The 26,976-nt window shown below is 40.7% G+C and overlaps 1 protein-coding gene and 1 pseudogene across 1 annotated transcript in view; one reads left to right on the top strand and one right to left on the bottom strand.

Annotated features, from left to right (window-relative positions):
* The window catches only part of LUC7L3 (LUC7 like 3 pre-mRNA splicing factor), a 25,076-nt gene extending 4,752 nt beyond the window's left edge, over window positions 1–20,324 (bottom strand). Inside the window, exons 1-9 of the mRNA XM_065896833.1 lie at window positions 20,079–20,324; window positions 9,067–9,133; window positions 6,148–6,187; window positions 5,520–5,664; window positions 5,101–5,175; window positions 3,481–3,585; window positions 2,362–2,523; window positions 1,683–1,966; window positions 783–943 (exon numbers count right to left, since the gene is read on the bottom strand). Of these exons, the coding sequence (XP_065752905.1) occupies window positions 783–943; window positions 1,683–1,966; window positions 2,362–2,523; window positions 3,481–3,585; window positions 5,101–5,175; window positions 5,520–5,664; window positions 6,148–6,187; window positions 9,067–9,133; window positions 20,079–20,177 (1,138 nt within the window). The 5' untranslated portion in view covers window positions 20,178–20,324. The remainder of the gene's footprint in view (window positions 1–782; window positions 944–1,682; window positions 1,967–2,361; window positions 2,524–3,480; window positions 3,586–5,100; window positions 5,176–5,519; window positions 5,665–6,147; window positions 6,188–9,066; window positions 9,134–20,078) is intronic.
* Window positions 20,325–20,337: 13 nt separating this feature from the next.
* LOC136139076 (large ribosomal subunit protein eL15-like) lies at window positions 20,338–25,297 on the top strand (annotated as a pseudogene).
* Window positions 25,298–26,976: the final 1,679 nt, after the last annotated feature.

The following is a 26,976-nucleotide window of genomic DNA, read 5'->3' as shown; positions in this document are numbered from 1 at the left end:
CAAGAAAATTAGAAATAAGCCCTTTCTCTCATTCCTGAAAACCATGCAAAGCAGAATAGCCCAGTCAATACAAAATGACAGACGCACGAAGAATCTGAAGAAAACGCAGAAAGGCAACCCTAATGATTAAAAGAATTATCGTTCAATGAAGGCTAAGTTGAAAGATGAGAATATCCTTGTGAAAACATGCCAAAGACAAAATGAAAAAGTCCATTAAGAGTGCACAGTGAACCAGATACTGGAATGCCACAGAAAACCAAAGGAAAAAGTAGAGGGGAAAGAACATGTTGCTTCAATAAAAAACACAGTAAGACACATGTAAGGCATTCAACTACCGCAAACTTAGAAGTACTGAGTTAAATGAATGCTGTACATGAGCACCAACGCAGTAATGTACATTTTACTCTGCAAGACATATTATGGAACACTGCAGCAAGTACCAAAAAAAAAAAAAGTGGCCAATAACCAAGAATTCTACACCTTAATAAGGCTAAAAGGTAATGCAATACTTGGAAGAAACTAAATGATAAGCCTTCAAGTTATCAATTGAAGGATGTGACTTTAACATGTTCTAAGAAAACACCAGGCCAACTGTCATTCTCACAAATCAGAGCAGGAGAGGGAAGAATAATGCTTGTCTCCTACTGAATGGTATTCATCATAAGTGAAAATGAGTATAGCTTGAAGTGGAACTCTGCCTGTGTCTGAAGAAAAGTGAGTCGGTGGGGAGACAAGAAAGTGAAAACAGTCTCTTAATAAATTAAATTCTCATAAAAACTAACCTTTCTCCTTGGATTTTCTATCTTGTTCTCTGTCCCGACTTTTGCTCCTGTGCTTATATGACTTTCGATCTCGGCTTTTTGATCTTCTTCGATCCCGACTACGAGATCTATGCTTTCTTTCTGACCTATCATGGCTTCTGCTTCTTCGTCGATCTCTGCTTCTTAAATAATTTGAAACAAAAGGAAAGCAATTTCAGCTGATATTACAGTGAGAAAAAACCTTGAAGAATTACATACTGTTGAATAAATAACAAGATTAAAAGCAAAACTTACCCTTAAAGGCAAAAGAATAGAATCTACTATTAAAACATATTTACATTAGAAATCTTAAGAACTGAAAATTGAAAATCCTTCTAACTTCAATTTTTCAAATAGGTAGCCCTACCCAAAATAATTTATAATTTAAATGTCTTGGGCTTCCCTGGTGGCGCAGTGGTTGAGAGTCCGCCTGCCAATGCAGGGGACACGGGTTCGTGCCCCGGTCCGGGAAGATTCCACATGCCACGGAGCGGCTAGGCCCGTGAGCCATGGCCGCTGAGCCTGTGCGTCCGGAGCCTGTGCTCCGCAATGGGAGAGGCCACAACAGTGAGAGGCCTGCGTACTGGGGGAAAAAAAAAAAAAAAAAAAAAAGTCTTCTCAGAATCAATGAGAAGAGAAGCACTTAAAAGACCATCCAATACACCGACTTCCTAATAAGACTGCATCAAACCTCCTTAGACTGCCTCAGAAATAGCAATGAAGTTGCCTCGAAGATGGACTCTTTCAGATTCAACTCTCATAATCCATCCTCACGCTTAATGAGACTTAAGAGGGTCAAGTACCAAGGAATATCACTAGTAATTACTACTGTTTATTGTACACTCACTATATGTCTGGCTCTGTTTCATGTGTTCAATATACCTGCTTCGCCTTCTTTCTCTACTTCGTGATCTTTTGTGGTCCCGAGACCTGCTGCATCTTCGGTCAGAAGTTCGGCTTGAGTGACGACTCCTTGATCGACTCCTCTTTCTTCTTTCTCTGTCTCGAGCCCTTTCTTTTTCTCTTTCTTCCTCTTCTCTTCGTCGTTTCCTCTCTCTTTCTTCCCTTTCTCTCTCCCTTTCTTTTTCTCTTTCTTCTCGTTCTTGTTTCTCCTTTTTTAAACGCTCATCACGATCAGGTTCTTCAGTTCTTTTTCTTAATTTTTCCTAAGGAAATAGAGTTTGATTTTTTTTTTAGAACTATATAAAGACACTGTCAAACAATGGCTACCTAATGTGAAGCATTTTTAGACCAACTTATGGAATTTGATACCCTAAAAGTGAAATGGAGAAATCTCAACACCATGTATGTACACAAGATATTATTTGACTAAACCCTCAGGAATATTATTTCTCCCAAATTCCTGGCACTACAGAGTAAAAAAAATACAGTGCTTTGCTAATCTAATGAATAGCAAGGCATTACAGGGATTATCGCTACCTCAAATAACACAGTCAGCAAAAATATCAACGAGAGATTTATATCTCTATGTGATCAATTTTTAACCATATTAAAATAAAGTACTAGCTATAGCTAAAATACATGTTTATAAGAAACTTACTTTTAATTCTTCTACAGTAGCTTTAATTTTGGCATAGCCCATGTGCTGTTTTCCCATCAAATGGTCATCTACCCGGGACTGGGCATCTCCCACTATCAAAAAGGCTCCACACACTTCACAAACTTCCATTTGTTTTTCTTGGGCAGCAAAACTTTCAATTGTCTGAAATGATAAATCAGTTATTATAAGACTATCTGAGGAAGACAGAACAAACAAATCGCCCCAAAAGTACTTAACATTTAGAATAGATTTTTAATTTTGTCAACTGCTACTTTCCACTTCCCCAAAGCCATAATACTGAGCAGTAACTTTTAGAGAGAGGAAGCATGACAGCAGCAATCAACTTTCCACATCACCCAAGAAGTACTGAGACCCCATCCCTCAACTCCAACAAAGAAAAAGCTACCTATACCACCTCGAAAAAGCTACCTATTTTAGTCTGAATTCATTTCTTGCTTGGTTCAACAGGTTAAAAATGTGGACTCCATATTAAAAGTGTTTTTCAAAATCATTAAGGAATTGAACTGAGTATAATCTGAACATATCCTTTTAATATTTGGGAACCAATGACCAATTATATTCTAGCATCAATATCCAAAACACGTATTTTGTATGTACAAATACATACACTGATACAAAATACACTGTATCAAAGACATATCAAATACATTGATACCAAAACACGTATCAATATCTAAACATTATATTCTCTAACTGAAAGTTAAGAAAGTAGAAGGTATTATTAAGAGTATACCAATTCTGTACTAAGGTAAATACAAACTGAGTAATTTGTTCTAACAAAAAATAAATAAAACCCAGGCCCAAATCAATACTTATGATCTAAGGCACAGGTTGGCAAGCCAGCGGCTTAGAGGCCTGTTTTTTTAAAAGTTTTACTGGAACAAAGCCACATCCAATTGTTTATATATTGTTTAAAGCTGCTTTTGTAATATAAGAGCCTTTATATTACAAATCTTGTGACCTGCAAACCTAAAATATTTACTATGTGGCCCTTTAAAATAAAGTTTGCTGACATTAGAAAACTGTTCTCAAATCGGAATAGATCCTAGTAATTCTCAGTGAACAGCCTGAGTAAACCAAAATGAGGTTGCTACTCACCGAAGTTGTGGACCTAAGCAATTCTCTCTCTTCTTTTAACTGTTCAACTAATTTCATCATTCCCTGGGCTTCTTCTACTTTTCCTTCAGATCCTAATTCTTCAATCTAAGGGGAATTTAAAAAGCAGTCAAGATATCTTTCTAACCACACTATCCAAGTATTTTTCTTTTTACCCCAAGCTTCATTAGCATTTAGCGGTTATTTTGGGTCTTTTTGTTTGGTTTTGTTTAATGAAGCCTGCATTAATTATGTATACTTAACAGAACATAAACAGCAAATTTCTAAGGTGCACAATTTCATAAGGTTTGACTCCCATGAAAGCAACACCACCATCTAGATAATAAACATATCCATCACCCGAGAAGGTTTCCTCCTGCCTCTTTGTTGTATCTCCTCCCAAAGCAACCACTGATCTGCTTTATGTCACTATAGATTAGTTTGCATTTTCTAGAATTTTATTTAAATGGAACCATGCACTTTTTTTTTCCTTCTGTAGGGCTCTGGCCTCTTTCACTCAACCTAATTATCTTAAGATTCATCCACACGGGGCTTCCCTGGTGGCGCAGCGGTTGAGAGTCCGCCTGCCGATGCAGGGGACACGGGTTCGTGCCCCGGTCTGGGAAGATCCCACATGCCGCGGAGCGGCTGGGCCCGTGAGCCACGGCCGCTGAGCCCGCGAGTCCGGAGCCTGTGCTCCACAACGGGAGAGGCCACAACAGTGAGAGGCCGGCGTACCGCAAAAAAAAAAAAGATTCATCCACACAGTTACATGTAATTAATTCCTTTTTATTACTGAAGAGTGTATCACACTGTATATAGATCAGGGGTCCCCAACCCCCGGACCAAGAGTGGTCCGTGGTCTATTAGGAACCTGGCCACACAGCAGGAGGTGAGCGGCAGGCGAGCAAGCAAAGCTTCATCTGTATTTACAGCTGCTTCCCTATAGCTGACATCACCACCTGAGCTCCACCTCCTGTCAGCATTATGGTGAGCTGTACACTTATTTCATTATATATTACAATGTAACAGCAATAGAAATAAACTGCACGAGAAATGTAACGAGCTTGAATCATCCCGAAACCATCCCCCCACCCCCATCTGTGGAAAAACTGTCTTCCATGAAACCGGTCCCTGGTGCCAAAAAGGTTGGGGACCGCTGGTATAGATACATCACATTTTTTTTATCCATTAACCTACTGACACTCACATGAGTTCTTTCCAGGTTTGTCTGGAGTGTTACCTGCCTAGTATGAATAAAGCCACTATAAACATCGGTATACAACTCTTTGTGTAAACATATGCTTTCATCTCCCTAGTAGTGTAATGGCTCGTGGTGCCTCTTTTAACTTTTTAAGAGAGAAACCTTTTTCCAAAGTGGCTGCACCATTTTACATACCCCAACAGCGTAAGATAGTTTGCCCAGCTCTCCAGTAACAGGTCAGTCTTTTTAATTTTAGCAATTCTAATAGGTGTTCAAAAAGCATCTCACTGTAGATTTGTATTTCCCTAATGTCTAATGACACTGAGCAACTTTACATGTATTTATTTGCTGTCCTTATACCTTCTTTGGTTAAGTGTCTACTCCAAGTATTTTCTGACATTAACGCACACAATTCTCACCTGCTGCAGGAGTACATCGATTTTATCTGTTAGAACCTGAATTTTTTCTTCATTTTTGCCTGTTGGACCAGCTGCCTAATGAAGACAACAGAATGTATTATCAACAACTAAAATACAGAAATAGACGTTCAAACTCTCACATACCATCCCTACTATTTTACTTAATAACTGAATCACAAGGACAGTAACTCAGCTGCCTCAATTTTTGTTAATCAGCTGCATATTCTGTCAGTTATTTATATCTAAGATCAAAACCTTATGATTAGCAAAATCAATATTGCATTTACTAATGAAGACTGAAATTTTAAAAGAATACAAAGTAATGAATGAACCTGAACACAAGTTTCAACACTAGGGAAATCTGGGTTTCCAGAGAACAAGGACACTTTACAAAGACTGTAAATTAATTTCATACTCACCCCAGATGACTGCTGGTTTTGAGATAATGCCAAACGAGCATGGCCTCGTCTAATTCTACGTTCTACTTCTGCAAGTAAGCTCTGTAAGTATCGCAGAAAATCTCTCTCATAGCCAACTTTCATAAAACGAGAACTCTTCTCATACCTAATAAAAATGAAAATAAACAAGCACTGCTTTCCTTCCAAATCTTTATTGATTACAACTCTCATATTCTATCTTAAATAATCTCATGGACTACTGCGTTTAGACTGAAGGCGTAGGGAACTCCCTGGCGGTCCAGTGTTAGGACTCTGTGCTTTCACTGCTGAGGGTCCGGGTTCAACCCCTGGTCAGGGAACTAAGATCCTGCAAGCCGTGAGGAGCCACCAAAAAATAATAATAGAAGAAAAATAAAATAAAAACAAATGTGATATAGAAAAAAATGCTTAGGCTTATACTTGGCATACAGTATGTACTCATATGGTGATACTACATAAAGCTGCATCACTTTGTACCACCCCCAACTAATGAAGAGGACCTCTGTCCAACATTCATTTTACACGAATTTCAATTATTTCTTCAATCCTTGTCCCCTTAAAGCCAAATAATGATGGGGGTGGGGAGATGATCCCCCAAAAGGTAACTTACTGTTTTCGCAGATTTTCATCATGAATTTTTTCACAAGGCCCTGAAAGAACAAGAAATATGAAGGTATAAATTATTGAAGTTAACTCTTCTCTTGCTAAAACAAAAGTTTTTTTTTAAAAAAGGAAAGAAGATTCATTTAATCACTGAGTAGTCTGTAGACACCTAAATTAAGCCTACTGAATCATGAAGCGACATACCCAAGTAAGCACATGAAAAGTGTTCTCCTTAGTCTTCAAGATGAGTGTAACACAGAACTACGTAAGAGAAGAAAAAAGAGGGAGTAGGAGGAATGGAAAATATTGTTCCTTACTGCCACCAAGAAGAAAACTGGGATGAGGGCAGACCACTGGTCTGAACCACCAGCGACATTTTATTAATTTCGAGTCTCTGTAAATAGTACAAGACTAGCACCCTAGTCCTACCCCGTACCATCTCCAAAAGGCAACCAATTTTGACCCTTTTAGCTGTATCTTCTGGAATTACCTCCATATTTCTAAATTTTACGCTTATTTTGCTTTTTCTTGGTTTATCCTAGGCATCAAAAATTTAGGTTAAATAAACATTCAGTGCGTATATTTTGATTATGCAAGTCCTACATTAACTGCTGAGTCAAACAAAAGGTGCATTATAATGACACTTTTGATAAACTTACTGGAATTCTTTCTTTTGTTTAGTCTTTTCTATGTCTCTATTTCCAAATTCATCTCAAACACTTTAACTCAGCTATAAGAAACTATCTCAATACCAATGAGATAATCAGATAATCAGCTTTATTTCCTTCCATGAGCTTTCTGTCCTGCTTCAGCCTGGGCTGCTTTTTTTCTAAGCTCACTAATAGAGTTGTCATCCTTAGAAATTCCTTTTCTGGTTTGTACTGAAGTTTACTGGATCTCTTATTTCTCTCCTTCTTGGTTTACACCCATGAGTTTCCAGAGAAAAGGCGGTAGATAAGTTTGTTGAGACCGTGCATGTCTGAAAATGTCCTTTTGTTTGGCTATATAGCTAACCTAGGTAAAAACATTTTTTCATTCAGAATCCTGAGGGTGTTTCTGCAGTGTCTTCAACTTCCAGTGTCATACTGACAAATTTGAGGCCATTCTGACTGATAATCCTATGTGCCCCACCCTCACGCCTGGTGTTCTGGAATTTCACAATGGTGTGGATCTTTTTTCATTTGTTGTACTGAGCTCTTGAAGGACTCACTCAATCTAGAGGGTAAAGTCCTTTAATAATGCAATATTAAAATTTCCTCCCTTCTGTTTTCTCTATCTAGAACTCTTAATTAGCTATTAGAGGACTGGACTGATATAATTTTTTCAAATTTTAATTTTTTATCAACATTCCACAAATTTATTTTATCCTCAAAACTTTCCCCTGATTTTATTTCAGATTTCTCTAGTTCTAATTTCTAAGAACTCTTCTTAGTTTTTCAAAACTTCCCTTTTAATACAGCATCCTATTCCTCCTGACATGTTCTCTTATTTCTCTGAGGATACTGAATTTAGTTACGGCTTTAAATTTTTTTTTCTTCTGTTTTCCCCCATTAGCCACCATATTCCACTAATTCTTTTTTTCTGTTGGTTTTGGTTAATCTTTTGTGTTTGAAGGTTTTCTTCAAATGTCTGACTGGTATTCCTTGGCTGGCAAAACACTTCCAAAATCTGACTCGAAGTTGGTATGCTCAGGCAGGGTCTGTCAACTAACGGGCTTTACCATAGGAAAATCGGGCAGCAAGACTTTCTTTTAGGAGATTCCCCAAGGGTCAGTACCTGTAGATCATTTCTCTGGAACTGTTCACTTTCTCTAAAGAATCCTCTTCTCTTCTGCCTGGGGAAAAACATCTGGCTGTATCCTTCTAGGAACAGGGCAGAGGAAGGGAATGGGAAAACCTCACTATTGAAAATACAGACTCATTTTATCTCTTATAGTCTCATCTTCGTTCATTACTGCCCTGTCCTGTATCTCTACTCCCAGTATCTAGATACATCCAGCCCTAATGTGCTCTTAATGTTTTAGGGCAAGCTGTTAATGTTTCTAGAATGATACTAGTTATGTACCATCCTTGGGAGAAGAAAATGATCAAATTTTTTTTTTGCATTTTGTGGCTCAAATGAACTAGAGTCTCTTTACCCCAATTTCTTCAGAACATAACCCCCGGGGTCTCCTGGGCTGTAGGGGTGGGAGACAGAATCACCAGATGCACAGGTCTGACCACACAGACTAGTGGTTCTCAACAAGGGCAGTTTTGCCCCCAGGGGTATCTGGCAATGCCTGGACGCATTTTTGGTTGTCACAATTGGGAGATGTTACTGGCATCTACTGGGTACAGGCCAAGGATGCTACTAAACATCCTACAATCCACAGGACAGCCCCTCCCACCCCTGCAAACACAGAATTTTCCAGGTAAAACTGTCAAATGTCAAGGTTGAGAAACCCTGAACTAGACTCATCTCTGGTTTTCAGCCCCATGATTCAACAACTCTGCCTTCTATGGTACCTGATGCCTCCAAATCCTGAGCCTGTCCAGGGTTCTGCTGATCAAACTCTTTCTTCTGTTTAATACCCCCTTCTGCAGGCTTTTAGGGTACAGGTTTCTCTGCTATTCTTCCATCCACTTGTCATCTTCCAAAAATGTGCTGACATCTCTAATGTTATCTCGACTCTTCCATTTACACCGTTTTTGTTTTTAAATTTTCATTTTAGTGGAGGGGTTTCAGGAGGGAGTGGAAATAGATATGTATATTCAATTAAGCCACCATGTTTAATTAGACTGACATTTATTAATACATTCAAAAAACTAAGCCAGGAAAGAAATTACTTTATCAACAAACCTTTAAGAGGAAACTTCCTTTCAAAATTATAAAGTATCAGTTTCTCTTTAATCATAAATTCGATAAGTTACACAGAACACTTACTTACCAAGATCAGAACGAGTGTTTGTGAACAATTCCGCAGGACAAAAACCACAGAGATAATATTTACAAACCTAGTGAAGAAAAACAAAGGTAATTTAACTTTTTGAAATTGTTCGGTTTTAGAACTATACCAGAAAAGGGTGCCAAATAACTATTTTCTCATTTCACGATCTTCATCTTTCAACCAAGTAAGTTAAGAATAATTTCATTTGTTAAGCCATTTAGTTAGGTAAATTAATGACTTTCAGACTCCTGGATTCCAGTACAAGAAGTGCAGGACTGACAGTTACCAGCATTTTCTATTTCTATTAGAAATCACTGCCCTACTCCCAAGCAACAAAAAATATTGGATAAAGACATCCAGAAAAAAGATAACTTTTTAATTAAAAACACACAAAAAACACATTGTTCTTATTTTCCTAACTTTGTTAAAGAGCAGAACCAATTTACAGACTAAGACTTGGAAATCACTGCCTAAATTCCAAGTAACACTTATTTAAAGCAATCTGGTTCAGTATTTTCACTTAAAGAGATCCTGTAACGGGCCCTAAGGTGTAGTGGATATTTTCACACATGCCAGCACTTTACTGAGTAATTTCTATGGTATGAGGAAGAATTATTAACATGAAACCGACTTTTAATTCTCTCTCACTGGTACTTTTGTAACTCCTTCAGATATATTCCGAGACTGCTCTATCCTATGTTTAATTCTATAACACTGCAAACCAAAACCTGTTAAGCAAAATATCTCCCTTCATATAACCCTTCATTGTTATTGGGTAATTTTTCAATGTACAACTATAACATATGATAGAAAAGGTCTGCTAAATTTAAGATTGAATGAGTTTTTTCGAGACACTTAGAACTGGATGTTAAATCTGAAATAGATTGCTTTTTGCTTCAAAGGTCAACTGTTTTATACTTGTGTGAAGCAATGTGGTTCCATAAGCTGTGTCCAAAAGAACTAAGGTCTTATAAAGAAAGGTCTCATAAAGAACAATGAGATTCAAAAATCATGTCTAAACAGATTTAGTTTTATATCAATATTATCCTGTTATATGTAGCCATATGTCATAGTATCTTTGTACCATTTTCTTTTCTTTAGAAGTTCTAACACTCGATTTTAAATTATTAAAAAGGCTCTGTATGACCACAAATAACATGTTGGCGAGGATGTGGAGAAAGGGGAACCCTTGTACACTGTTGGGAGGAATGTAAATTGGTGCAGCCACTGTGGAAAAACCATATGTAAGTTCCTCAAAAAATAAAAATAGAACTACCATATATGATCCAACAATTCCACTCCAGGGTATGTATCCAAAGAAAACGAAAACACTAATTCAAAATGATACATGCACCCCAATGTTCACAGCAGCGTTATTTACAATAGCCAAGATATGGAAGCATCCTAAGTGCCCATCAACACATGAATGGATAAAGAAAATGTGGTATATATACACGATGGAACACTAATCAGCCATGAAAATTTGCCATTTGCAACAACAAAGATGGACTTGGAGGGGATTATACTTAGTGAAATAAGCCAGACAGAGAAAGACAAATACTGTATGCATTTGTGGAATCTTAAAAAAAAAAAAAAAAAAGCAAATTAGTGAATGATAACAAAATAAAACAGACTCTGTGATATAGAGAACAAATGGGAAGAGGGAGGGGCAAAATAGAGGTAGTGTATTAAGAGGTACAGACTATGATGTATAAAATAAATAAGCTACAAAGATATATTGTACAGCACAGGGAATATAATATAGCCAATATTTTACAGTAACTGTAAATGGAGTAAAATCTTTAAAAATTGTAAATCACTATGTTGTACACCCGAAACTTATATAATATTGTAAATCAACTATACCTGAATTTTAAAAGGGCTCTATACATGCAAATGATTGTTTTAAAATGCTATATACTTTTCTAATTATTAAAATGTCTGACTTGTTAAATTCTGCATCCACTTTAAGTGTATCAGCAAAATACCAATGCCAACATTCAGTTTAAGAATCTCTTTCAGGGGACTTCCCTGGTGGCACAGTGGTTAAGATTCCGTGCTCCCAATGCAGGGAGCCCAGGTTTGATCCCTGGTCAGGGAACTAGATCCCGCATGCATGCCACAACTAAGGAGCAGGCAAGCCACAACTAAGGAGCCCGTGAGCCGCAACTAAGGAGCCCGTGAGCCGCAACTAAGACCCGGCGCAACCAAATAATTAGCTAGTAAAAAAAAAAGAATCCCTTTCATTTGGGGGAAGGAGGACAGACAAAGAGGGTATGCTACTTATCTTTCAGACTATTAACCCTGGTTCCAAGGGCCCAAAAATTATTTAACAAATTTCCCACAATTTTAATAGTTATATGAAATAGGTTAATAATAGTTATTACCAGCATTTACCATTACTTATAGCTACAAATTATATGGTTTTAATTATATTATTTAATTATATTAATTTTAAAACTAAACTTGGCGTTCAGCCCTCATAAGTATGAAAGTTTACTATCATAAGTATGAAAGTTATTACTATCACTATGCATTTTGCTTTCAAGTACATATGTAAATATAAGACTACTGTTCATTAAAACAAAGGAATAAACATCTCTAAGGTCCCTCCTGACTCTTAAATATAACTAAATACAAACTTGAGTATTTATAGGAAGGAAATCTTTTTGGAATTATTTCCAAATAGTACTTATTGAATCTTAGTTTTAATAACATTTATCACCAAAATCAAACTGACCTGGGTCTAAACTGGGATTTACCACATACTGTATGACTTAAGTTTTCTGTAAAAGTGGGGATGACTACCAACTTCAAGGTTTGTCATAAAATGTGTAATAAATTCTGGTTTTTAAAACTAAAATACCTCTGATTTTCAGAGCTATTTAAAGTTTTATTCTTAGGACTTCCCTGGTGGCACAGCGGTTAAGAATCCGCCTGCCAATGCAGGGGACACGGGTTCGATCCCTGGTCCAGAAAGATCCCACATACCACGGAGCAACTAAGCCCATGCGCTACAACGACTGAGCCTGCACTCTAGAAGCCGCGAGCCACAACTACTGAGCCTGCGCGCCACAACGACTGAAGCCTGCACGCCTAAAGCCCATGCTCCGCAACAAGAGAAGCCACTGCAATGAGAAGCCTGTGCACCGCAACGAAGAGTAGCCCCCGCTCGCCGCAACTAGAGAAAGCCCACACACAGCAACGAAGACCCAACACAGCCAAAAATAAACAAATAAAATAAAGTTTTATTCTAAACTCTAAGCCTTATTTATATAGTTTTCCAAAAAACAGTACATTCTAAGTGGTCAAAACTCTAAGTCTAAATATACTATGTCAGTTTTCCAATAAAATACGTGAGTGAACACACTTAAATCTAGTAAGTACTGTATGGAATTTTAATTTTAAACGGCATTTAATTTGAAAAAGTAGAAAATGGCACTTCAAAAATCATTTAACACTATGTGCTAAAAACAATGCTTGAAGTATCAATACAAGACCATGTTAAGACTCACTCCTCAAGAAGCTCGGTTTAGTAGTGACACAAAAACTAAAATGTACATGCATCACTAGAACAGACAGGAATTTAGTCAGGAATGTCAAGTGGTGAAGCTTGAACTGGTTAAGTTCAGAAGTGGAATGACAAGACATTCTAGGCATAAGGAAACATGAAAAGACAGACATAGCAGAGTATGAAATAGGCAAGTTGAAATAGGTATGCTTGGAGAGGCAACATACTGCAGAGTTTGAAACGTGGCCGCCACTTTTCAACTGTAACTCTGCCTCGTGTCCTCAATACAAAAAAAGGAGACAATAAGTATTTCACAGTGGGATTGTAAAATTTAAACTCTCCATTTACTGAATTGGGAGAAATGAGCAAATAAGTCTGGTTTTTAAAATACTACCCATTACTTTTTAAAATGTCTTTAGGCACTATGTAGATCAAATAAGGCATGCCAGCAGGTCTACCTATAATTTAGTCCAATCACTCCATCTGAGATGAGAAAGGGAGATCAACCACGTGACCTGCCCTGAAGGCATCTAGCTACTTACAAAATAGAGATTAAAACCTATTTTCCTAATTCTTTTCTGTGTGCTCCTTCCACTCTCCAATTCTCCTTAAGATACTGTTGTAAAGAAATGGAACATCAACACATTTGTTATTCTACCCAATAAACTCTAGCTACTTAGACTGCTTCTTTTAACCCTTCCCAGGGATTGAGGATGTTTAACTAAAAATATTAAGTCTTTGACTCAGCAAGTCTTTACTAAATGTCCATCATGGACCTAGAAGTCTGATAACCAAAGGTGGCAAGGGGGAACAGAGTTCGCATAACATAATTGTGATTCTCTTGATTAATTAAGGTAACACTGAAGACCAGAAGAGTTCAATCTCAACAGCGTACTTTTCACTACCACTTAAGAGAATGCAGATACAACCAATGTGACTAGGAAATTTTAATTCCAAGTTTCCATCACATTAAACAAAGTCAAACTGTCAAAAATTAAAACAATATCTGAAAATAAAATTCAAAAAAATTAAAATCTGGCATTAGATAACTGTTGGGAAAAGGAACATTCCAAACATTACTAGAGTTGTGGGACTATTTCGCAGCATCCATCAAAATGACTAAGTAAAATATGCATTTAACTTAGTCATTATCTTTCTAGGAATCTATTCTACAAATGATTCAGCTACATGTACGAGAACGTTCATTGCGGATTGGTTGGTAATGGTAAAAGAATTTGACATAATCTACATATCCACCAGGAAATAGTTAAACTAAGGTAGATTTTTTTTTTTAATTTATTTTTGGTTGTGTTGGGTCTTCGTTGCTTAACGCGGGCTTTCTCTAGTTGCGGCGAGTGGGGGCTACTCTCAGTTGTGGTGCGCGGGCTTCTCATTGCTGTGGCTTCTCTTGTTGCAGAGCACGGGCTCTAGTCGCGCAGCCTTCAGCAGTTGCAACACGCGGGCTCAGTAGTTGTGGAACACGGGTTCTAGAGCACAGGCTCAGTAGTTGGGGCACATGGGCTTAGTTGCTCCGCGGCATGTGGGATCTTCCCGGACCAGGGCTCAAACCCATGTCCCCTGCATGGGAGGCAGATTCTTCCTTGCGCCACCAGTGAAGCACTAAGGTAGATTTACATGTACCAATGAGGAAAGATTCCACAGTATAAGTGAAAGTTGTTAAGTATATATTATAACTTATATAACATTACATTACTATATGACAACTTTCACTTATATATCTGTGTCTGTAAATTACTAGGAAAGATCTGGAAACATACATACAAATTTTTAAGCTTTTCCAGGGGGATGTAACAATAGGAAGGGGAGACAAGGTCAGACTTTCGCTGTTTACTTCTAATTTTAACCTTTTATAGTAAAGCAAGTTTACTTTTGTAAAAAATCATTTTAACAACTCTAAATCAGAGGGGACATAATAGTAAAATCAATTCTTAACATAGTAATTAGTCATGGTTCACTCTTTTTTATTGCCTACACAAATTTCCTGTAAAATTTTAATCAATTTTCCACAGCAGCTGAGATAGTAAACATCTCTCTCCCACTAAGAAGCCTTCAATTATTTCCCAATGTCATTTAGTCCCAACTTTTAACAAGGCTTATAAAAAACATTCAAAACGAGGTTCCTGCTCATCTATCTACACACCTCCTCCCCCAACAACAAAAACAAGGGCTTCAGCTCTAATACCATTCACAATTTCTCAGGCCTAAGATTCTCTCCAGCCCCTAGTAACATTTGTCTTCTCTCCCTCAGGCTAACTCCTACGAATCCTTTAGGTCCCAGTATTTAAAGTCCACTTTAAGAGGCCTTCCCCAGTACCCCAGTCTGGGTTAAGTGCCTTTTTCATGTGTGCTTTTCTAGACCCTCTACTTTCCCCCACTGTGCTACAAAAGCCCATTACTCCTTCACAACTGCTACCAAATGACAGTTCTCTCAGGGAAAGTGCTGCATCTATACTATTCGATTGTACATATTATAAGAATGATACATTTTTGTGTCATTCAAAATAATCTGTATTATTTGTATCATCCAAAGTAATTATAGGAACTTCCTCAATTTACAAGAAATGATCAGAAAATTAAACACATTTCATGAAACAATGAAACACTGTATACTAACATAAGCTACTTTCTCCCCTTGTGAAGAAATCAAGTCTAATGAGATACCAGGAATTCCCTGTAAGTCCAGTAGTTAGGACTCCGTGCTTTCACTGCTTGAGGGTCCAGATTCAATCCCTGGTCAGGAAACTAAGATGCCACAAGCTGCACGGTGCATCAGAAGGAAAAAAAAGTCTAATGAGACAGAGACAGCGAGAGAGAGACAGAGAGAGAGAGACAGAGAGACACATACATGGTTTCCCAAAGGCAATCAAATATTAAGGAAATACCTTAATATTTTCAGTGTGATAATAATATTGTGGTTATTTATTTGTCGTGCTCCAAGGCATGCAGAATCTTAGTTCCCCAACCAGGGAGCGAACCTGATGCCCCCTGTACTAGCAGTCTTAACCACAGGAATGCCAGGGAAGTCCCAGTCCTTATATTTTAGAGACAGATAATGATGTCTTTTAAGGTTGAAATGATAGAACTGCTTCAAAATAGTGAAAGAGGTAGGACATACAGAGGAAATAATACTGGCCATCTGTTGATAATGTGTCTCACTGGGTATGGTTACATGCAGAGTTCATTCCACTATTCACTTCTGTATGTGTTTTGGAGAGAAAAAAGCAAACAGCAGTTATATACACAAAATATAGGCTGCTGGCAATTCCAAGAAGCCCAACACTTACCACGTACTACAGAGTGAGGCAGGAGATGCCTATACTTCTGACAAAAATAACATTTTGGTGACTATGAATTAAAACTGTCTAGTAGGGCTTCCCTGGTGGCGCAGTGGTTGAGAGTCCGCCTGCCGATGCAGGGGACACGGGTTCGTGCCCCAGTCTGGGAAGATCCCACATGCCGCGGAGCGGCTGGGCCCGTGAGCCATGGCCGCTGAGCCTGCGTGTACGGAGCCTGTGCTCCGCAACGGGAGAGGCCACAACAGTGAGAGGCCCAAGTACCGCAAAAAAAAACAAACAAAAAAAAAAAAAACAAAAAACTGTCTAGTAAAATACCTGTAGATGCCATGTGGTATATTTACTCATTTTTTGCTTCCAATTTCCTTCTTAGATTCTGAATCCCTTTTTTTTTTTTTTTTTTTGCTCTACGCAGGCCTCTCACTGTTGTGGCCTCTCCCGTTGCGGAGCACAGGCTCCGTACACGCAGGCTCAGCGGCCATGGCTCACGGGCCCAGCCGCTCCGCAGCATGTGGGATCCTCCCGGACCGGGGCACGAACCCGTGTCCCCTGCATCGGCAGGCGGACTCTCAACCACTGCGCCACCAGGGAAGCCCTGAATCCCTTTTTTAGATGTTAAAAGTCACAAGTAAAAATGTGGACAGTAACTTAACTGTTTTTTTCTTTTCTAAACAACTTTCAGTGTCAGTGACAGTATCTGCTAACATTGTGAAAATTTTAGAAAAGAACATTTATTTCAATTCCCTTCATAAATCATTAAGCCTTCATTGAAAAGAGGGCACACCTGAATTTGATAAATTATGAACAAAGTCTCATTTTACATATTATTAGAATCAGAGTTAAGTCAACACTTAATTTCACTCTTGGGTTGAGATCTACAATATAAAATCCTCAATTTGAACTACAAAGTTCCTTTTATATATATAATAATAAAAGCTCCAGACCAAACTTTACAATTCCCTACAATCTCAACTCTTCAGATGATCAGAAGGCTACCAATGCCTTCTCTATCAAACGCTGAAATCTTTGCATGTGAACACTAACCAAAAGGTGCTCACACTAGGCAGGTAAAATCATACGCTTTCCTCATTACCCTGGTTGTTCAGGATTAACAAAGCAAACTGCTTAACGCAAAAACACTAATCTCAGTTAAATGTAAAATATTAATCAATGAGGGACGAGGGTGTGTCAATGAATCCTTGGAACAGTATTAAAGCTGATTTGACTTGAGTTGAAAACTACTTTAGTTGAACACTACTTTCTCTCAGATCCAAAGGTAACAATCTACAAAAGTTGGAAAGGCCTGTAACGTAAAGCATTTTCCCTGATAGTGGTTACATACATCTTTACAAATAAATGAAAGGTCAGTAATTTGCATCACAGAAGCATCCTTCACTTAAAAATGAGTTTCCCCCAAGTGCTTCTAGCTCACAATTAAAAACCTAGCATTGGGCTTCCCTGGTGGCACAGTGGTTAAGAATCCGCCTGCCAAGGCAGGGAACATGGGTTTGGTCCCTGGCCTGGTAAGATCCCACATGCCGCAGAGCAACTAAGCCCGTGCACCAACTACTGAGCCTGCGAGCCACAACTACTGAGCCCGAGTGCCACAATTACTGAGCCCGAGTGACACTACTGAGCCCAAGTGCCACAACTACTGAAGCCTGCGCACCTAGAGCCGGTGCTCGGCAACAAGAGAAGCCACGACAATGAGAAGCCCGTGCACTGCAACTAAGAGTAGCCCCCCCCCCCCCCCCCCCGTTCGCTACAACTAGAGAAAGCCCACGCACAGCAACGAAGACCCAACACAGCCAAAAATAAAAACAAATAAATTTATTAAAACAAACAAAAAAACCTAGTATTGACACTAAGGAGGTGGGTCAGGAAGCAGTAGTTCACAAGCTTTAGAATGCATAAAGATGACATTTTTAAAAATGCAGATTTCTGGGGCCTTAATGTAGACCTATCAGAATGGGGGTGGGTGGGTGCCCGAGAAGTACAGATATCTGCATTTAAAACAAATTCCAAAGATCAGTCTGATGCAGACATCTAGGAATTTTTTAACACTAAGGTAAAGCTTCCATTTCATTGTTAAACAAAAGGACCCCACCCAGCTGAAATGGCTTTCTGCATCCAGTGCAAGTGTGGCAAAGAAAAATTTCCAGATAGAACAGGAATGCAAAAATATTTTGGGGAATTCCCTGGTGGTCCAGTGGTTAGAACGCCACGCTTTCACTGACTAGGGCTTGTGTTTGATCCCTGGTCAGGGACTAAGATCCCACAAGCCTCGAGGCGTGGCCAAAAAAATAAAAAAAAAAAAAACTGAAATATCAGGTTACAGTGATGGTGAAACCCTTACAGTACATACTGGGGTTGTCTATTCCTCCAGGATTTTAGCACTAACAGCCAACAACATACGCAAATGACCTGGAAGTGATGCCACGAGCTTCCCCAGCTTTATAAAACTCTATAGTAATTCCTGCTTATTTAGAAGAGGCCACATGCTGGTCTACACCAACCTTTCCTTGCAGACAAGAATCTGAAACACCAGCAATTGACTTTTTCAAATCCCTGAATCTAGAATGAAGTGCAACTTGTCATTAAAGGCATAAAATATTTTAACAGCACCAAAAGTTTAAATCAGTGAGAAGCACTAAAAGGAAAAAAAAAACCCTGAAAGGAAAACAGATTTATTGAACTAAGATGACATAAAACTTAAGTTGCTTTTCTGACAGCCTCATTACTTGTGTTATAAACCCAGCACATGTAATGGAATATGGCAATAAAATACCACCAGGAAAAAAAGTTTCTCCACAACACTTGTTCAAAACCAATTAGGCACAGACATAGGCTGCTCCAGTTGATGAGCAATTAAAAGGAATTTTCTCTCTGTAATTCAAAATAGATAAATGTCCTATTTGCCCAACAAGTGAATCATAATGCTCATTTTTTTCTTCTGGCAAAGCTTAGATTACTGAGTGAAGTGGTAAAAGAAAAAGTTACTTCACTGTGACAAAGAAATGCCTAGAAAAGAAAGAATCAAGGCAAAAAACAGTTACTCTATGAATTCTACCACAACACTTCATACTACTGTGGAATCAGGCAGCGCCCACAACTTTAGTCAAACTCTTATTTTTTAAGGTACTGAAAAGACTTGTCTAGCACCAACTTGTTATCCCGCACTGCAAGAGAAATTTTATTCTGACCAAAGCCTATGTTTAAAATGAGTAAGCAACTTAAAAAAAAAAAGCATATTTGTTTATTCCTTCATATTTTGATTAGTAACTGCCCTTAAATTATCTTGTTTGATTACAACCACATGTAAAATTAAATTCTACATCTATTCTTCAGGTAAGACCTAAAACAAATGTTACACATCGTGTTCAAAACACTAGATAAACATCAGGGTATTTGCAGAGAACCAGTTTCATAGAACTGTGGAAAGTGAACAAGACCACAAAGATTAGGTTTAGTATCGTCATTTAACTTGCCAAAAGACCTTGGGTGAGCCTCTCAAGTCTCATCTGTGAAACTGGGTTTATAATTATTTACCCCTACGGGGTTAAGAGAATCAAATGAGTTTCACGTGAAGAAAATGCCTTGACAATTATCTACATGAATGGCTTACTAGACCGTACTGCTATCAAACAATATTTGTAAATCACGGTGAACCCTACCAAGTTATGACCTCTTTTAAAATTTTATTTCCCCATATAAGCGTCGAAACTGAACCGTTACTGAAATAATATACTGTTACGATTTTTACCACTAATGCTGGCCAGAAATTTCAGTCTAAATACGTCGCTCAGCCCAAATAACGGTTGAATCTGCCCTTTCCCCTATTTCACAATGAAGTGAAAACTCCAGAGCCTATAGACGTTAAAAAAAAAAAAAAAATTCCTTCCTTTCCCGCCTTTCCCTGCCTGATTAAGGTGCTTTTCAATTCTGCCAAGGGTCTTTTTCACTTCCTTGATACTTAAACAACAACAATAAATCATCCCTTATCCTAGGATCCAGGAGGACTCCTCCCTCCCGGGCTATCCTCCCGGCTCCCTCCGACCACGGGGTCAGACACTTGACCGCGGGGCGGCCCGGGCCCCAAACCGCGCCGCGGCCCCGGCGGGCCCCAGTCCGTTCCACTCCCCTCCCCCACGACGCCCGGGCACAGGCCCAAGGCCCGCGGGACTTACGCTCTCGTGGTCCCACCGCACGTTGCTGCGCTTCTCATCCGGGGCGAGGTTTCGGTCCCGGCCCATTAACTCATCCAACAATTGCGCGGCCGAAATCATGGTGCTTTCCTCGGGCGACTGCTCCCACCAGCCCTGGCACCCACCAAAGAAAACGCCGGCGACGCAGTCGCCAAGCTCTCCAGCCCGCTCCCGGCCTAAAAGCCTGCGCTAAACAGGAGCCGACAAGACAAAATGGCCGCCGCGCGGACGCCTTCCCAACATGCCGTGCGCGCGCGTGCGCCCACCGGGACACGCCCAGGCCTGGGAGGCGAGGGCGGGCCGCTTCCGCCGGCCCGCGGGCGGGGCCTGCCGAGGCCTGAACTCCGCCCCTGCTGGGCCGCACCGCCCTATTACGCGCAAAGCGAAACCGGAGGCTATTCAACGTGGTAACGCGTGCTGCTTCCTTCCGTAGGCTCCGTTAGTCCCGCGCTCTTTCACGGAAATAGAAACATACGTCTTGAGGCTTTAACACCGCTCCGAAATGGAGAAAAGGGTAGCGTATCCTCTTGTACCACGCGGTGCTCTCGGTGCCATCTTGCAGTGGAGGAAAGTGAAGATAAGCACTCGTTCCACGTTCCGACTCCTTTCTCCTAGTCTCTGCGCTTGCCGCCTCTTCTCCCTGGCTTGCTCCTCCCACCCCGACTCCCCTGATTCACAAGGTGGAAAATCAAGGCAAGAAGAGATAAGGTGGTTTCTTCTCACGCGGAGTATGGGGAGGAGTTTGCCTCCCAGTCTGGAATTTTTTTTAATTATTGATTCATTTACTGAACAAATATCTTGAGTACCTATCATGTACCAGGTAAACGCTTGAAGCTAAGCTCTGAATCTTTCAGACACTGTCTTTGCTCCCACAGACCTTGAGGATTAGTGAGGGAGACCGTCACTAAATAAATAAATATATCAATATAAATTGTAATAAGTACTCTAGCACCGTTAACTGTACTGACTCTAAAGACAGATCGCCTGGGTTGGTAATCCCAGCTCTGCCATTCTGCCTTCCTTTCCCCATCTGTAAAATGGGGCTTATAGTAATAATGGTCCCCTAAACACATAAGATGTTGCTGTGACGATAACACAGGTAAGGCATGTAGAACAGGCCCAACACATTTTAAGTTTAATCATTAGCTATTATGATAATGAGGAGGAGAAAGTAGGGTTCTGTCAAAGAGTAAGAGAGGTCTCTCCGTGGAAATGACCTAAGGCCTAAAAGATGATGGCTCTCCAGCCAAGCAAAGTGGACAAAAAAGAATTCAAAGCAGAGAGAGAGTAGCATATACCAAGGTCATTTCACTATATGAAACGATGTTCATCATTATTTTAAATAAACCTAAAACTGTCAGGATACTCATTAAGTGGCCTGAGGATAGCAAGCATTTGAGAGATGCTGCTTTAAAGGGGTAGAGAAGGAACCATAGGGTACTGTGAAAGGGAAGCCAAAGATGTAAGAGGAAAGTCTGAAGAGTATAGAGTCAGGGAAGATCAAACAAACAAACAAAAATAGAGAAACTGTTTCAAGAAGGTGAAAGTGGGCTTCCCTGGTGGTGCAGTGGTTAAGAATCCACCTGCCAATGCAGGGGACACGGGTTCGATCCCTGGTCCAGGAAGATCCTACATGCTGCGGAGCAGTTAAGGCTGTGCGCCACAACTACTGAGCCTGTGCTCTAGAGCCCGTGAGGCGCAGCTACTGAGCCCACGTGCCACAACTACTGAAGCCCACACACCTAGAGCCCGTGCTCCGCAACAAGAGAAGCCACCGCAACGAACAGTAGCCCCTGCTCGCCGCAAATGGAGAAAGCCCGCGCACATTAACGAAGACCCAATGCAGCCAAAGATAAATAAATAACTAATTTTTTTAAAGGTGAAAGTAACCAACATTGTAGAAAACTGCTGAAGATCTGGCATGGGAAGACTGAAAAGGATCCACTGGATCCGCAGTTGGAAGTCAGACTGAAACGGATTGAAGAACGAAGGAAAAATGAAGGAGTAAAATGGCAGGTGGACAACTCATTTTAAGAAGTGAAGAAGCGAGATAGGGTAAGAACTGAAAGGAGGTATGGGTCAAGGGAGGCTTTTTCAAGATGGGAAATTAGAATATGTTTAGTGTTGGAGAAGGTAGAAGATAAAAGAAGAGAATAGCTAAAGTTCCAAATTCTTAAGAAGGGAAGGTGGGCTTCCCTGGTGGCGCAGTGGTTGAGAGTCTGCCTGCCGATGCAGGGGACTCGTGCCCCGGTCTGGGAAGATCCCACATGCCGCAGAGCGGCTGAGCCTGCGCATCCGGAGCCTGTGCTCCGCAACAGTGAGAGGCCCACATAGCGCAAAAAAAAAAAAAAAAAAAAAAAAAAAAAGGGAAGGTGATGGTTTAGGCTCCAGGGCATATTGGCCCTTCCTAGAAAAAAGGACCTTTTCTCCACTGAAACAAGAGAAGAAAAAAGAAATCAGTTTGTAGATGCAGCAGTGAGATGAGGGAGTTTTCAGCTGAGTTGCTGTTTTCTCAATGAAGCGTTTTTTGAAGGTTCACCACTGCCATGACCACCAAAAAGGAAAAAAAAAAAAGTACATATCTTGAACTACAAACAGAACTTATAAAACCTGAGTGCAAAGTTACAGTTTCTGTTCACTAAAACTTTTTTTTTTTTTCCTACATCACGCAGCTTGCAGGATCTTAGTTCCCTGACCAAGGATTGAACCCAGGCCACGGCAGTGAAAGTGCCGAGTCCTTACCACTGGACCACCAGGGAATTCCCTAAAACTTTTTAATCTAACACCCTCCTTCATTTCACAAACTTTAATGGCACATGTACTTTGTGCCAGGGACTGGGTTAGTGGCCGGGAACACAGATAGATGTATATGACCTGGTTCTCAGGGAGCTCCTGAACCGTGGAAGACAAAACTGTAACAATAACTTGAAATGAAATAAAAGGAAAATACTGTCCTTTGGATCTCAGAGGCAAGAGCTCCTACCCAGTCCCACACTAGGCTCTCTATGGCTCTCTTTTTCATAGATTCTGAGGCCAGCCACAGTTCAGTGTGTATTACCACTGCAGATAATGAATTCATTCATTTATCTTTTTCATTAATTCAACCAGTGCCAGCATCATCTGCTGGGCATCAGGGATTCAGACATAAAAGTAGTCTTTTGTTTTTTTGGCCACGCCCCTGGGGGCCTGTGGGATCTTAGTTCCCCGACCAGGGGAATCAAACCCGTGCCCCCTGCAGTAGAAGCTCAGAGTCCTAACCACTGGATGGCTAGGGAATTCCCAAAAGTAGTCTTTATGAACAAATCACAATGCCCAGTTTACAGATAACTTTTTTTTTTTTTTTTCCTTCGGTACGCGGGCCTCTCACTGCTGTGGCCTCTCCCGTTGCGGAGCACAGGCTCCGGACGCGCAGGCTCAGTGGCCACGGCTCACGGGCTCAGCCGCTCCGTGGCATGTGGGATCTTCCCGGACCGGGGCACGAACCCGTGTACCTTGCATCAGCAGGTGGACTCTCAACCACTGCGCCACCAGGGAAGCCCTACAGATAACTTTTATAGATTATATGAGTTGGTTATTTTCTGATGCTGAGATGGAAAACAACCTTATCAATCAGTGGTCTCCAGACCCCGTTCCATGTATGTTACTAATGCAAAGTGTCATGGACTGAACTGTGTGCCCCCCCCCACAAATTTATATGTTCAAATTCTCAGAATCCACAGTAGGATCTCACAATGTAATTACATTTGGAAATAGAGCCTTTAAAGAGGTAATAAATTTAAAATGGGCCCCAATACAATCTGACTGGTATCCTTATAAGAAGAGGAAATTTGGAAACGCCAGGTAGGCACACAGACAGAGGAAAGGCCATGTGAGGACACAGTGAGAAGGCAGCCATCCGCAAGCCAAGGAGAGAGGCCTCAGGAGAAACCAAACCTACTGACACCTTGGATCTTGGACTTTTAGCCTCCAGAACTGTAGGCGAATAAATTTATGTTGTTTAAAGCCATAAGTCTGTGGTACTTTGTATGGCAGCTCTGGTGAACTAATATAGAAATGAAGCCACAGTTACTACTGCTTCCCAGTCTTCAGTGTGGCCCCCATGACTCCATCCTCCATCTGCTTTGCTGCCTCCATCATCTTTCTAAATGTAAATCCAGTTGTGTCTCTTCCCTGCTCAAAACCGCTCAATGGTTCCCCGTCTAAAATCTAAACACCACAAGGCCATCCATGATCGGACCTGCTTCTCCAGCTTTCTGCTACTGCTCCCCCCATACCTTGAACACCCCTTCTTCCTATGACATCACACCACATTACACTGCTCCAGACATGGAATGCTCTTTCCTCACCCCAGAAACGTCTACCCATCTTCCTCAGCTCACAGCCCAAGCATCACCAGCTCTGTAAAGCCAACCTGGACCCTCATTCTCCGCCTGCCACACACAACTCATCATCTTCCTTGTGCCACCATTTTACCTTGTATATTTTGGGGTTTTCACACGATACTGCAAATATCAGTCTTTTTCTTTCAGATGAAAGTTTCTCCCTTTCAGTCTGGTGGCAGCCATCAGTTTATCTCAAAGGTAAGCCAAAACAGGCATTTACAAGTACATCCAGGAGCTGTGGAGGAAGAAGCAGTCCGATGTAATGCGCTTTCTTCTCAAGGTGTGCTTTTGGCCGTACTGCCAGCTCTCTGCACGCCACAGGGCCCTCCACCCCACCCAGCCTGATAAAGCACGCAGACTGGGATACAAGGCCAAGCAAGGTTATGTCACATATCAGATTCCTGTGAGCCGTGCTAGCTGCAAATGCCCAGTTCCTAAGGGTGCCAACTATGGGAAGCCTAATTATCATGGTGTTAAACGGCTAAAGTTTGCTTGAAGCTTTCAGTCTATTGTGGAGGAGTGAGCTGGGTGCCACCATGTGGCTCTGAGAGTCCTGGATTCACACTGGGTTGGTGAAAATTCTACACACAAATTCTTTGAGGTTATCCTCATTGATCCATTCCATAAATCTACCAGAAGAAATCCTGACACCTAGTGGATCACCAGTCCAGTCCACAGTACAGGTAGATGTGAGGGCTGACATTGGCAGGTTGAAAGAGCTGTAGCCTTGGAAAGGGCCACAAGTGCCGCCACACCGCTGGTGGTTCTCACCATGCAGCTTGGAGATGGCACAGTACTCTCCAGCTCCACTGTTACTGATAATATAAGTAATGTTTGTGGGCTTCCCTGGTGGTACAGTGGTTAAGAATCCGCCTGCCAATGCAGGGAACACGGGTTTCGAACCCTGGTCCGGGAAGATCCCACATGCCGCGGAGCAACTAAGCCCAGCACCACAACTACTGAGCCTGTGCTCTAGAGCCTGCGAGCCACAACTACTGAGCCCATGTGCCACAACTACTGAAGCCTGCATGCCTAGAGCCCGTGCTCCACAACAAGAGAAGCCACCGCAGTGAGAAGCCCGCACACTGCAACAAAGAGTAGCCCCTGCTCGCCTCAACCAGAGAAAAGCCCGCGCACAGCAACAAAGACCCAACACAGCCAAAAATAAAATTAAAAAAAAAAGTAATGTTTGTGAAATTCTTACCTAATAAATTAGGATATTCATGTCTAAAAAGTGTTTTTTAACGTCTCTTAAAACTAGTTGTCTACAGATTGTTTCATGAATGCATTGTCAAATTATGAAAGCTAAAGTGCAATAATGTTTGAATACTATAAGTGATGGTATATCTTGTTTCTAATAAGAAAAATACTTTTGTCTTTGCTTTATCTTTTTAGGAAGTTTACACGTCAGTGTATAAAATGCTGTTTTGTACAATAGGTGTAAAATACGTAAAGTAGGAGTGCAGAAACTAGCCATGCACATGTTGGTGCATGTGATGAAACCGACAGCTTTACTGGAGTGATGCAGGGCTCTGCTGGGTTACTCCCCAGTGGCTGTTTTATGGAGTTTGGCAAGGATAGACTTTTTTTTTTAATTAATTTATTTTTGGCTGCGTTGGGTTCGTTGCTGTGCGTGGGCTTTCTCTAGTTGTGGCGAGTGGGGGCTACTCTTTGGTGCGGTGCGTGGGCTTCTCATTGCAGTGGCTTCTCTTGTTGCAGAGCACGGGCTCTAGGTGCGCAGGCTTCAGTAGTTGTGGCACGCCAGCTCTAGAGTGCAGGCTCAGTAGCCGTGGCACACAGGCTTAGTTGCTGGGAGGCATGTGGGATCTTCCCGGACCAGGGCTTAAACCTGTGTCCCCTGCACTGGCATGCAGATTCTCAACCACTGTGCCACCAGGAAAGCCCAAGGACAAACTTTTAAAATTGGATGTTGCTTGGAAATGTGAAGGATGTCCTAATCCTCTGTCATGATCATATGCAGAAAAGTCATGAAAGTTGACTAGGGTCTACATTTTTAGATTTAATCTAATATTCCATATCTGTGACTGCTGCTTCCGAAAGGAGAAAAGTTTAAAAGAATGCCACCATTTTTAAGAGAATTGAATAAACATGTTGCAAGAGGATTCTCTTACAAAAGAAACAAATCCTGGTTAACCTAAACAAAATTGCCTTGGTCTCCACAGTACCACTGAAGTTCACTTAAAAGGCAGAGGCTCCTGACTCAATCCCATGACTCCACGGGATCTGTAGAATACTGAATTTCATGCAAAATAGTAATGGTATTTATAATGGCATATACTGAAACTGATGGAAATTGAACATCAAGTAAATGAGAAGGGAATTATAAACCTTAAGGTTTATAAGCTAGTAATGCTAGGATTGGGAAATTGATGGTCATCAGATATCTTTCAAGTGTGGGAGGATAGAAAAAGTCAGCTTTGATCAAAATTGTAAATACTTTATCTGTAGTGCTAGTTTGTGACCATTTTACCTTTGGC

Source organism: Phocoena phocoena, chromosome 19 (genome assembly GCF_963924675.1).
Source record: "Phocoena phocoena chromosome 19, mPhoPho1.1, whole genome shotgun sequence".
In the NCBI taxonomy this organism is placed as follows: Eukaryota; Metazoa; Chordata; class Mammalia; order Artiodactyla; family Phocoenidae; genus Phocoena; species Phocoena phocoena.
Note: the sequence above shows the minus strand (reverse complement) of the source record. Positions and strands in the feature narration are given on the sequence as shown.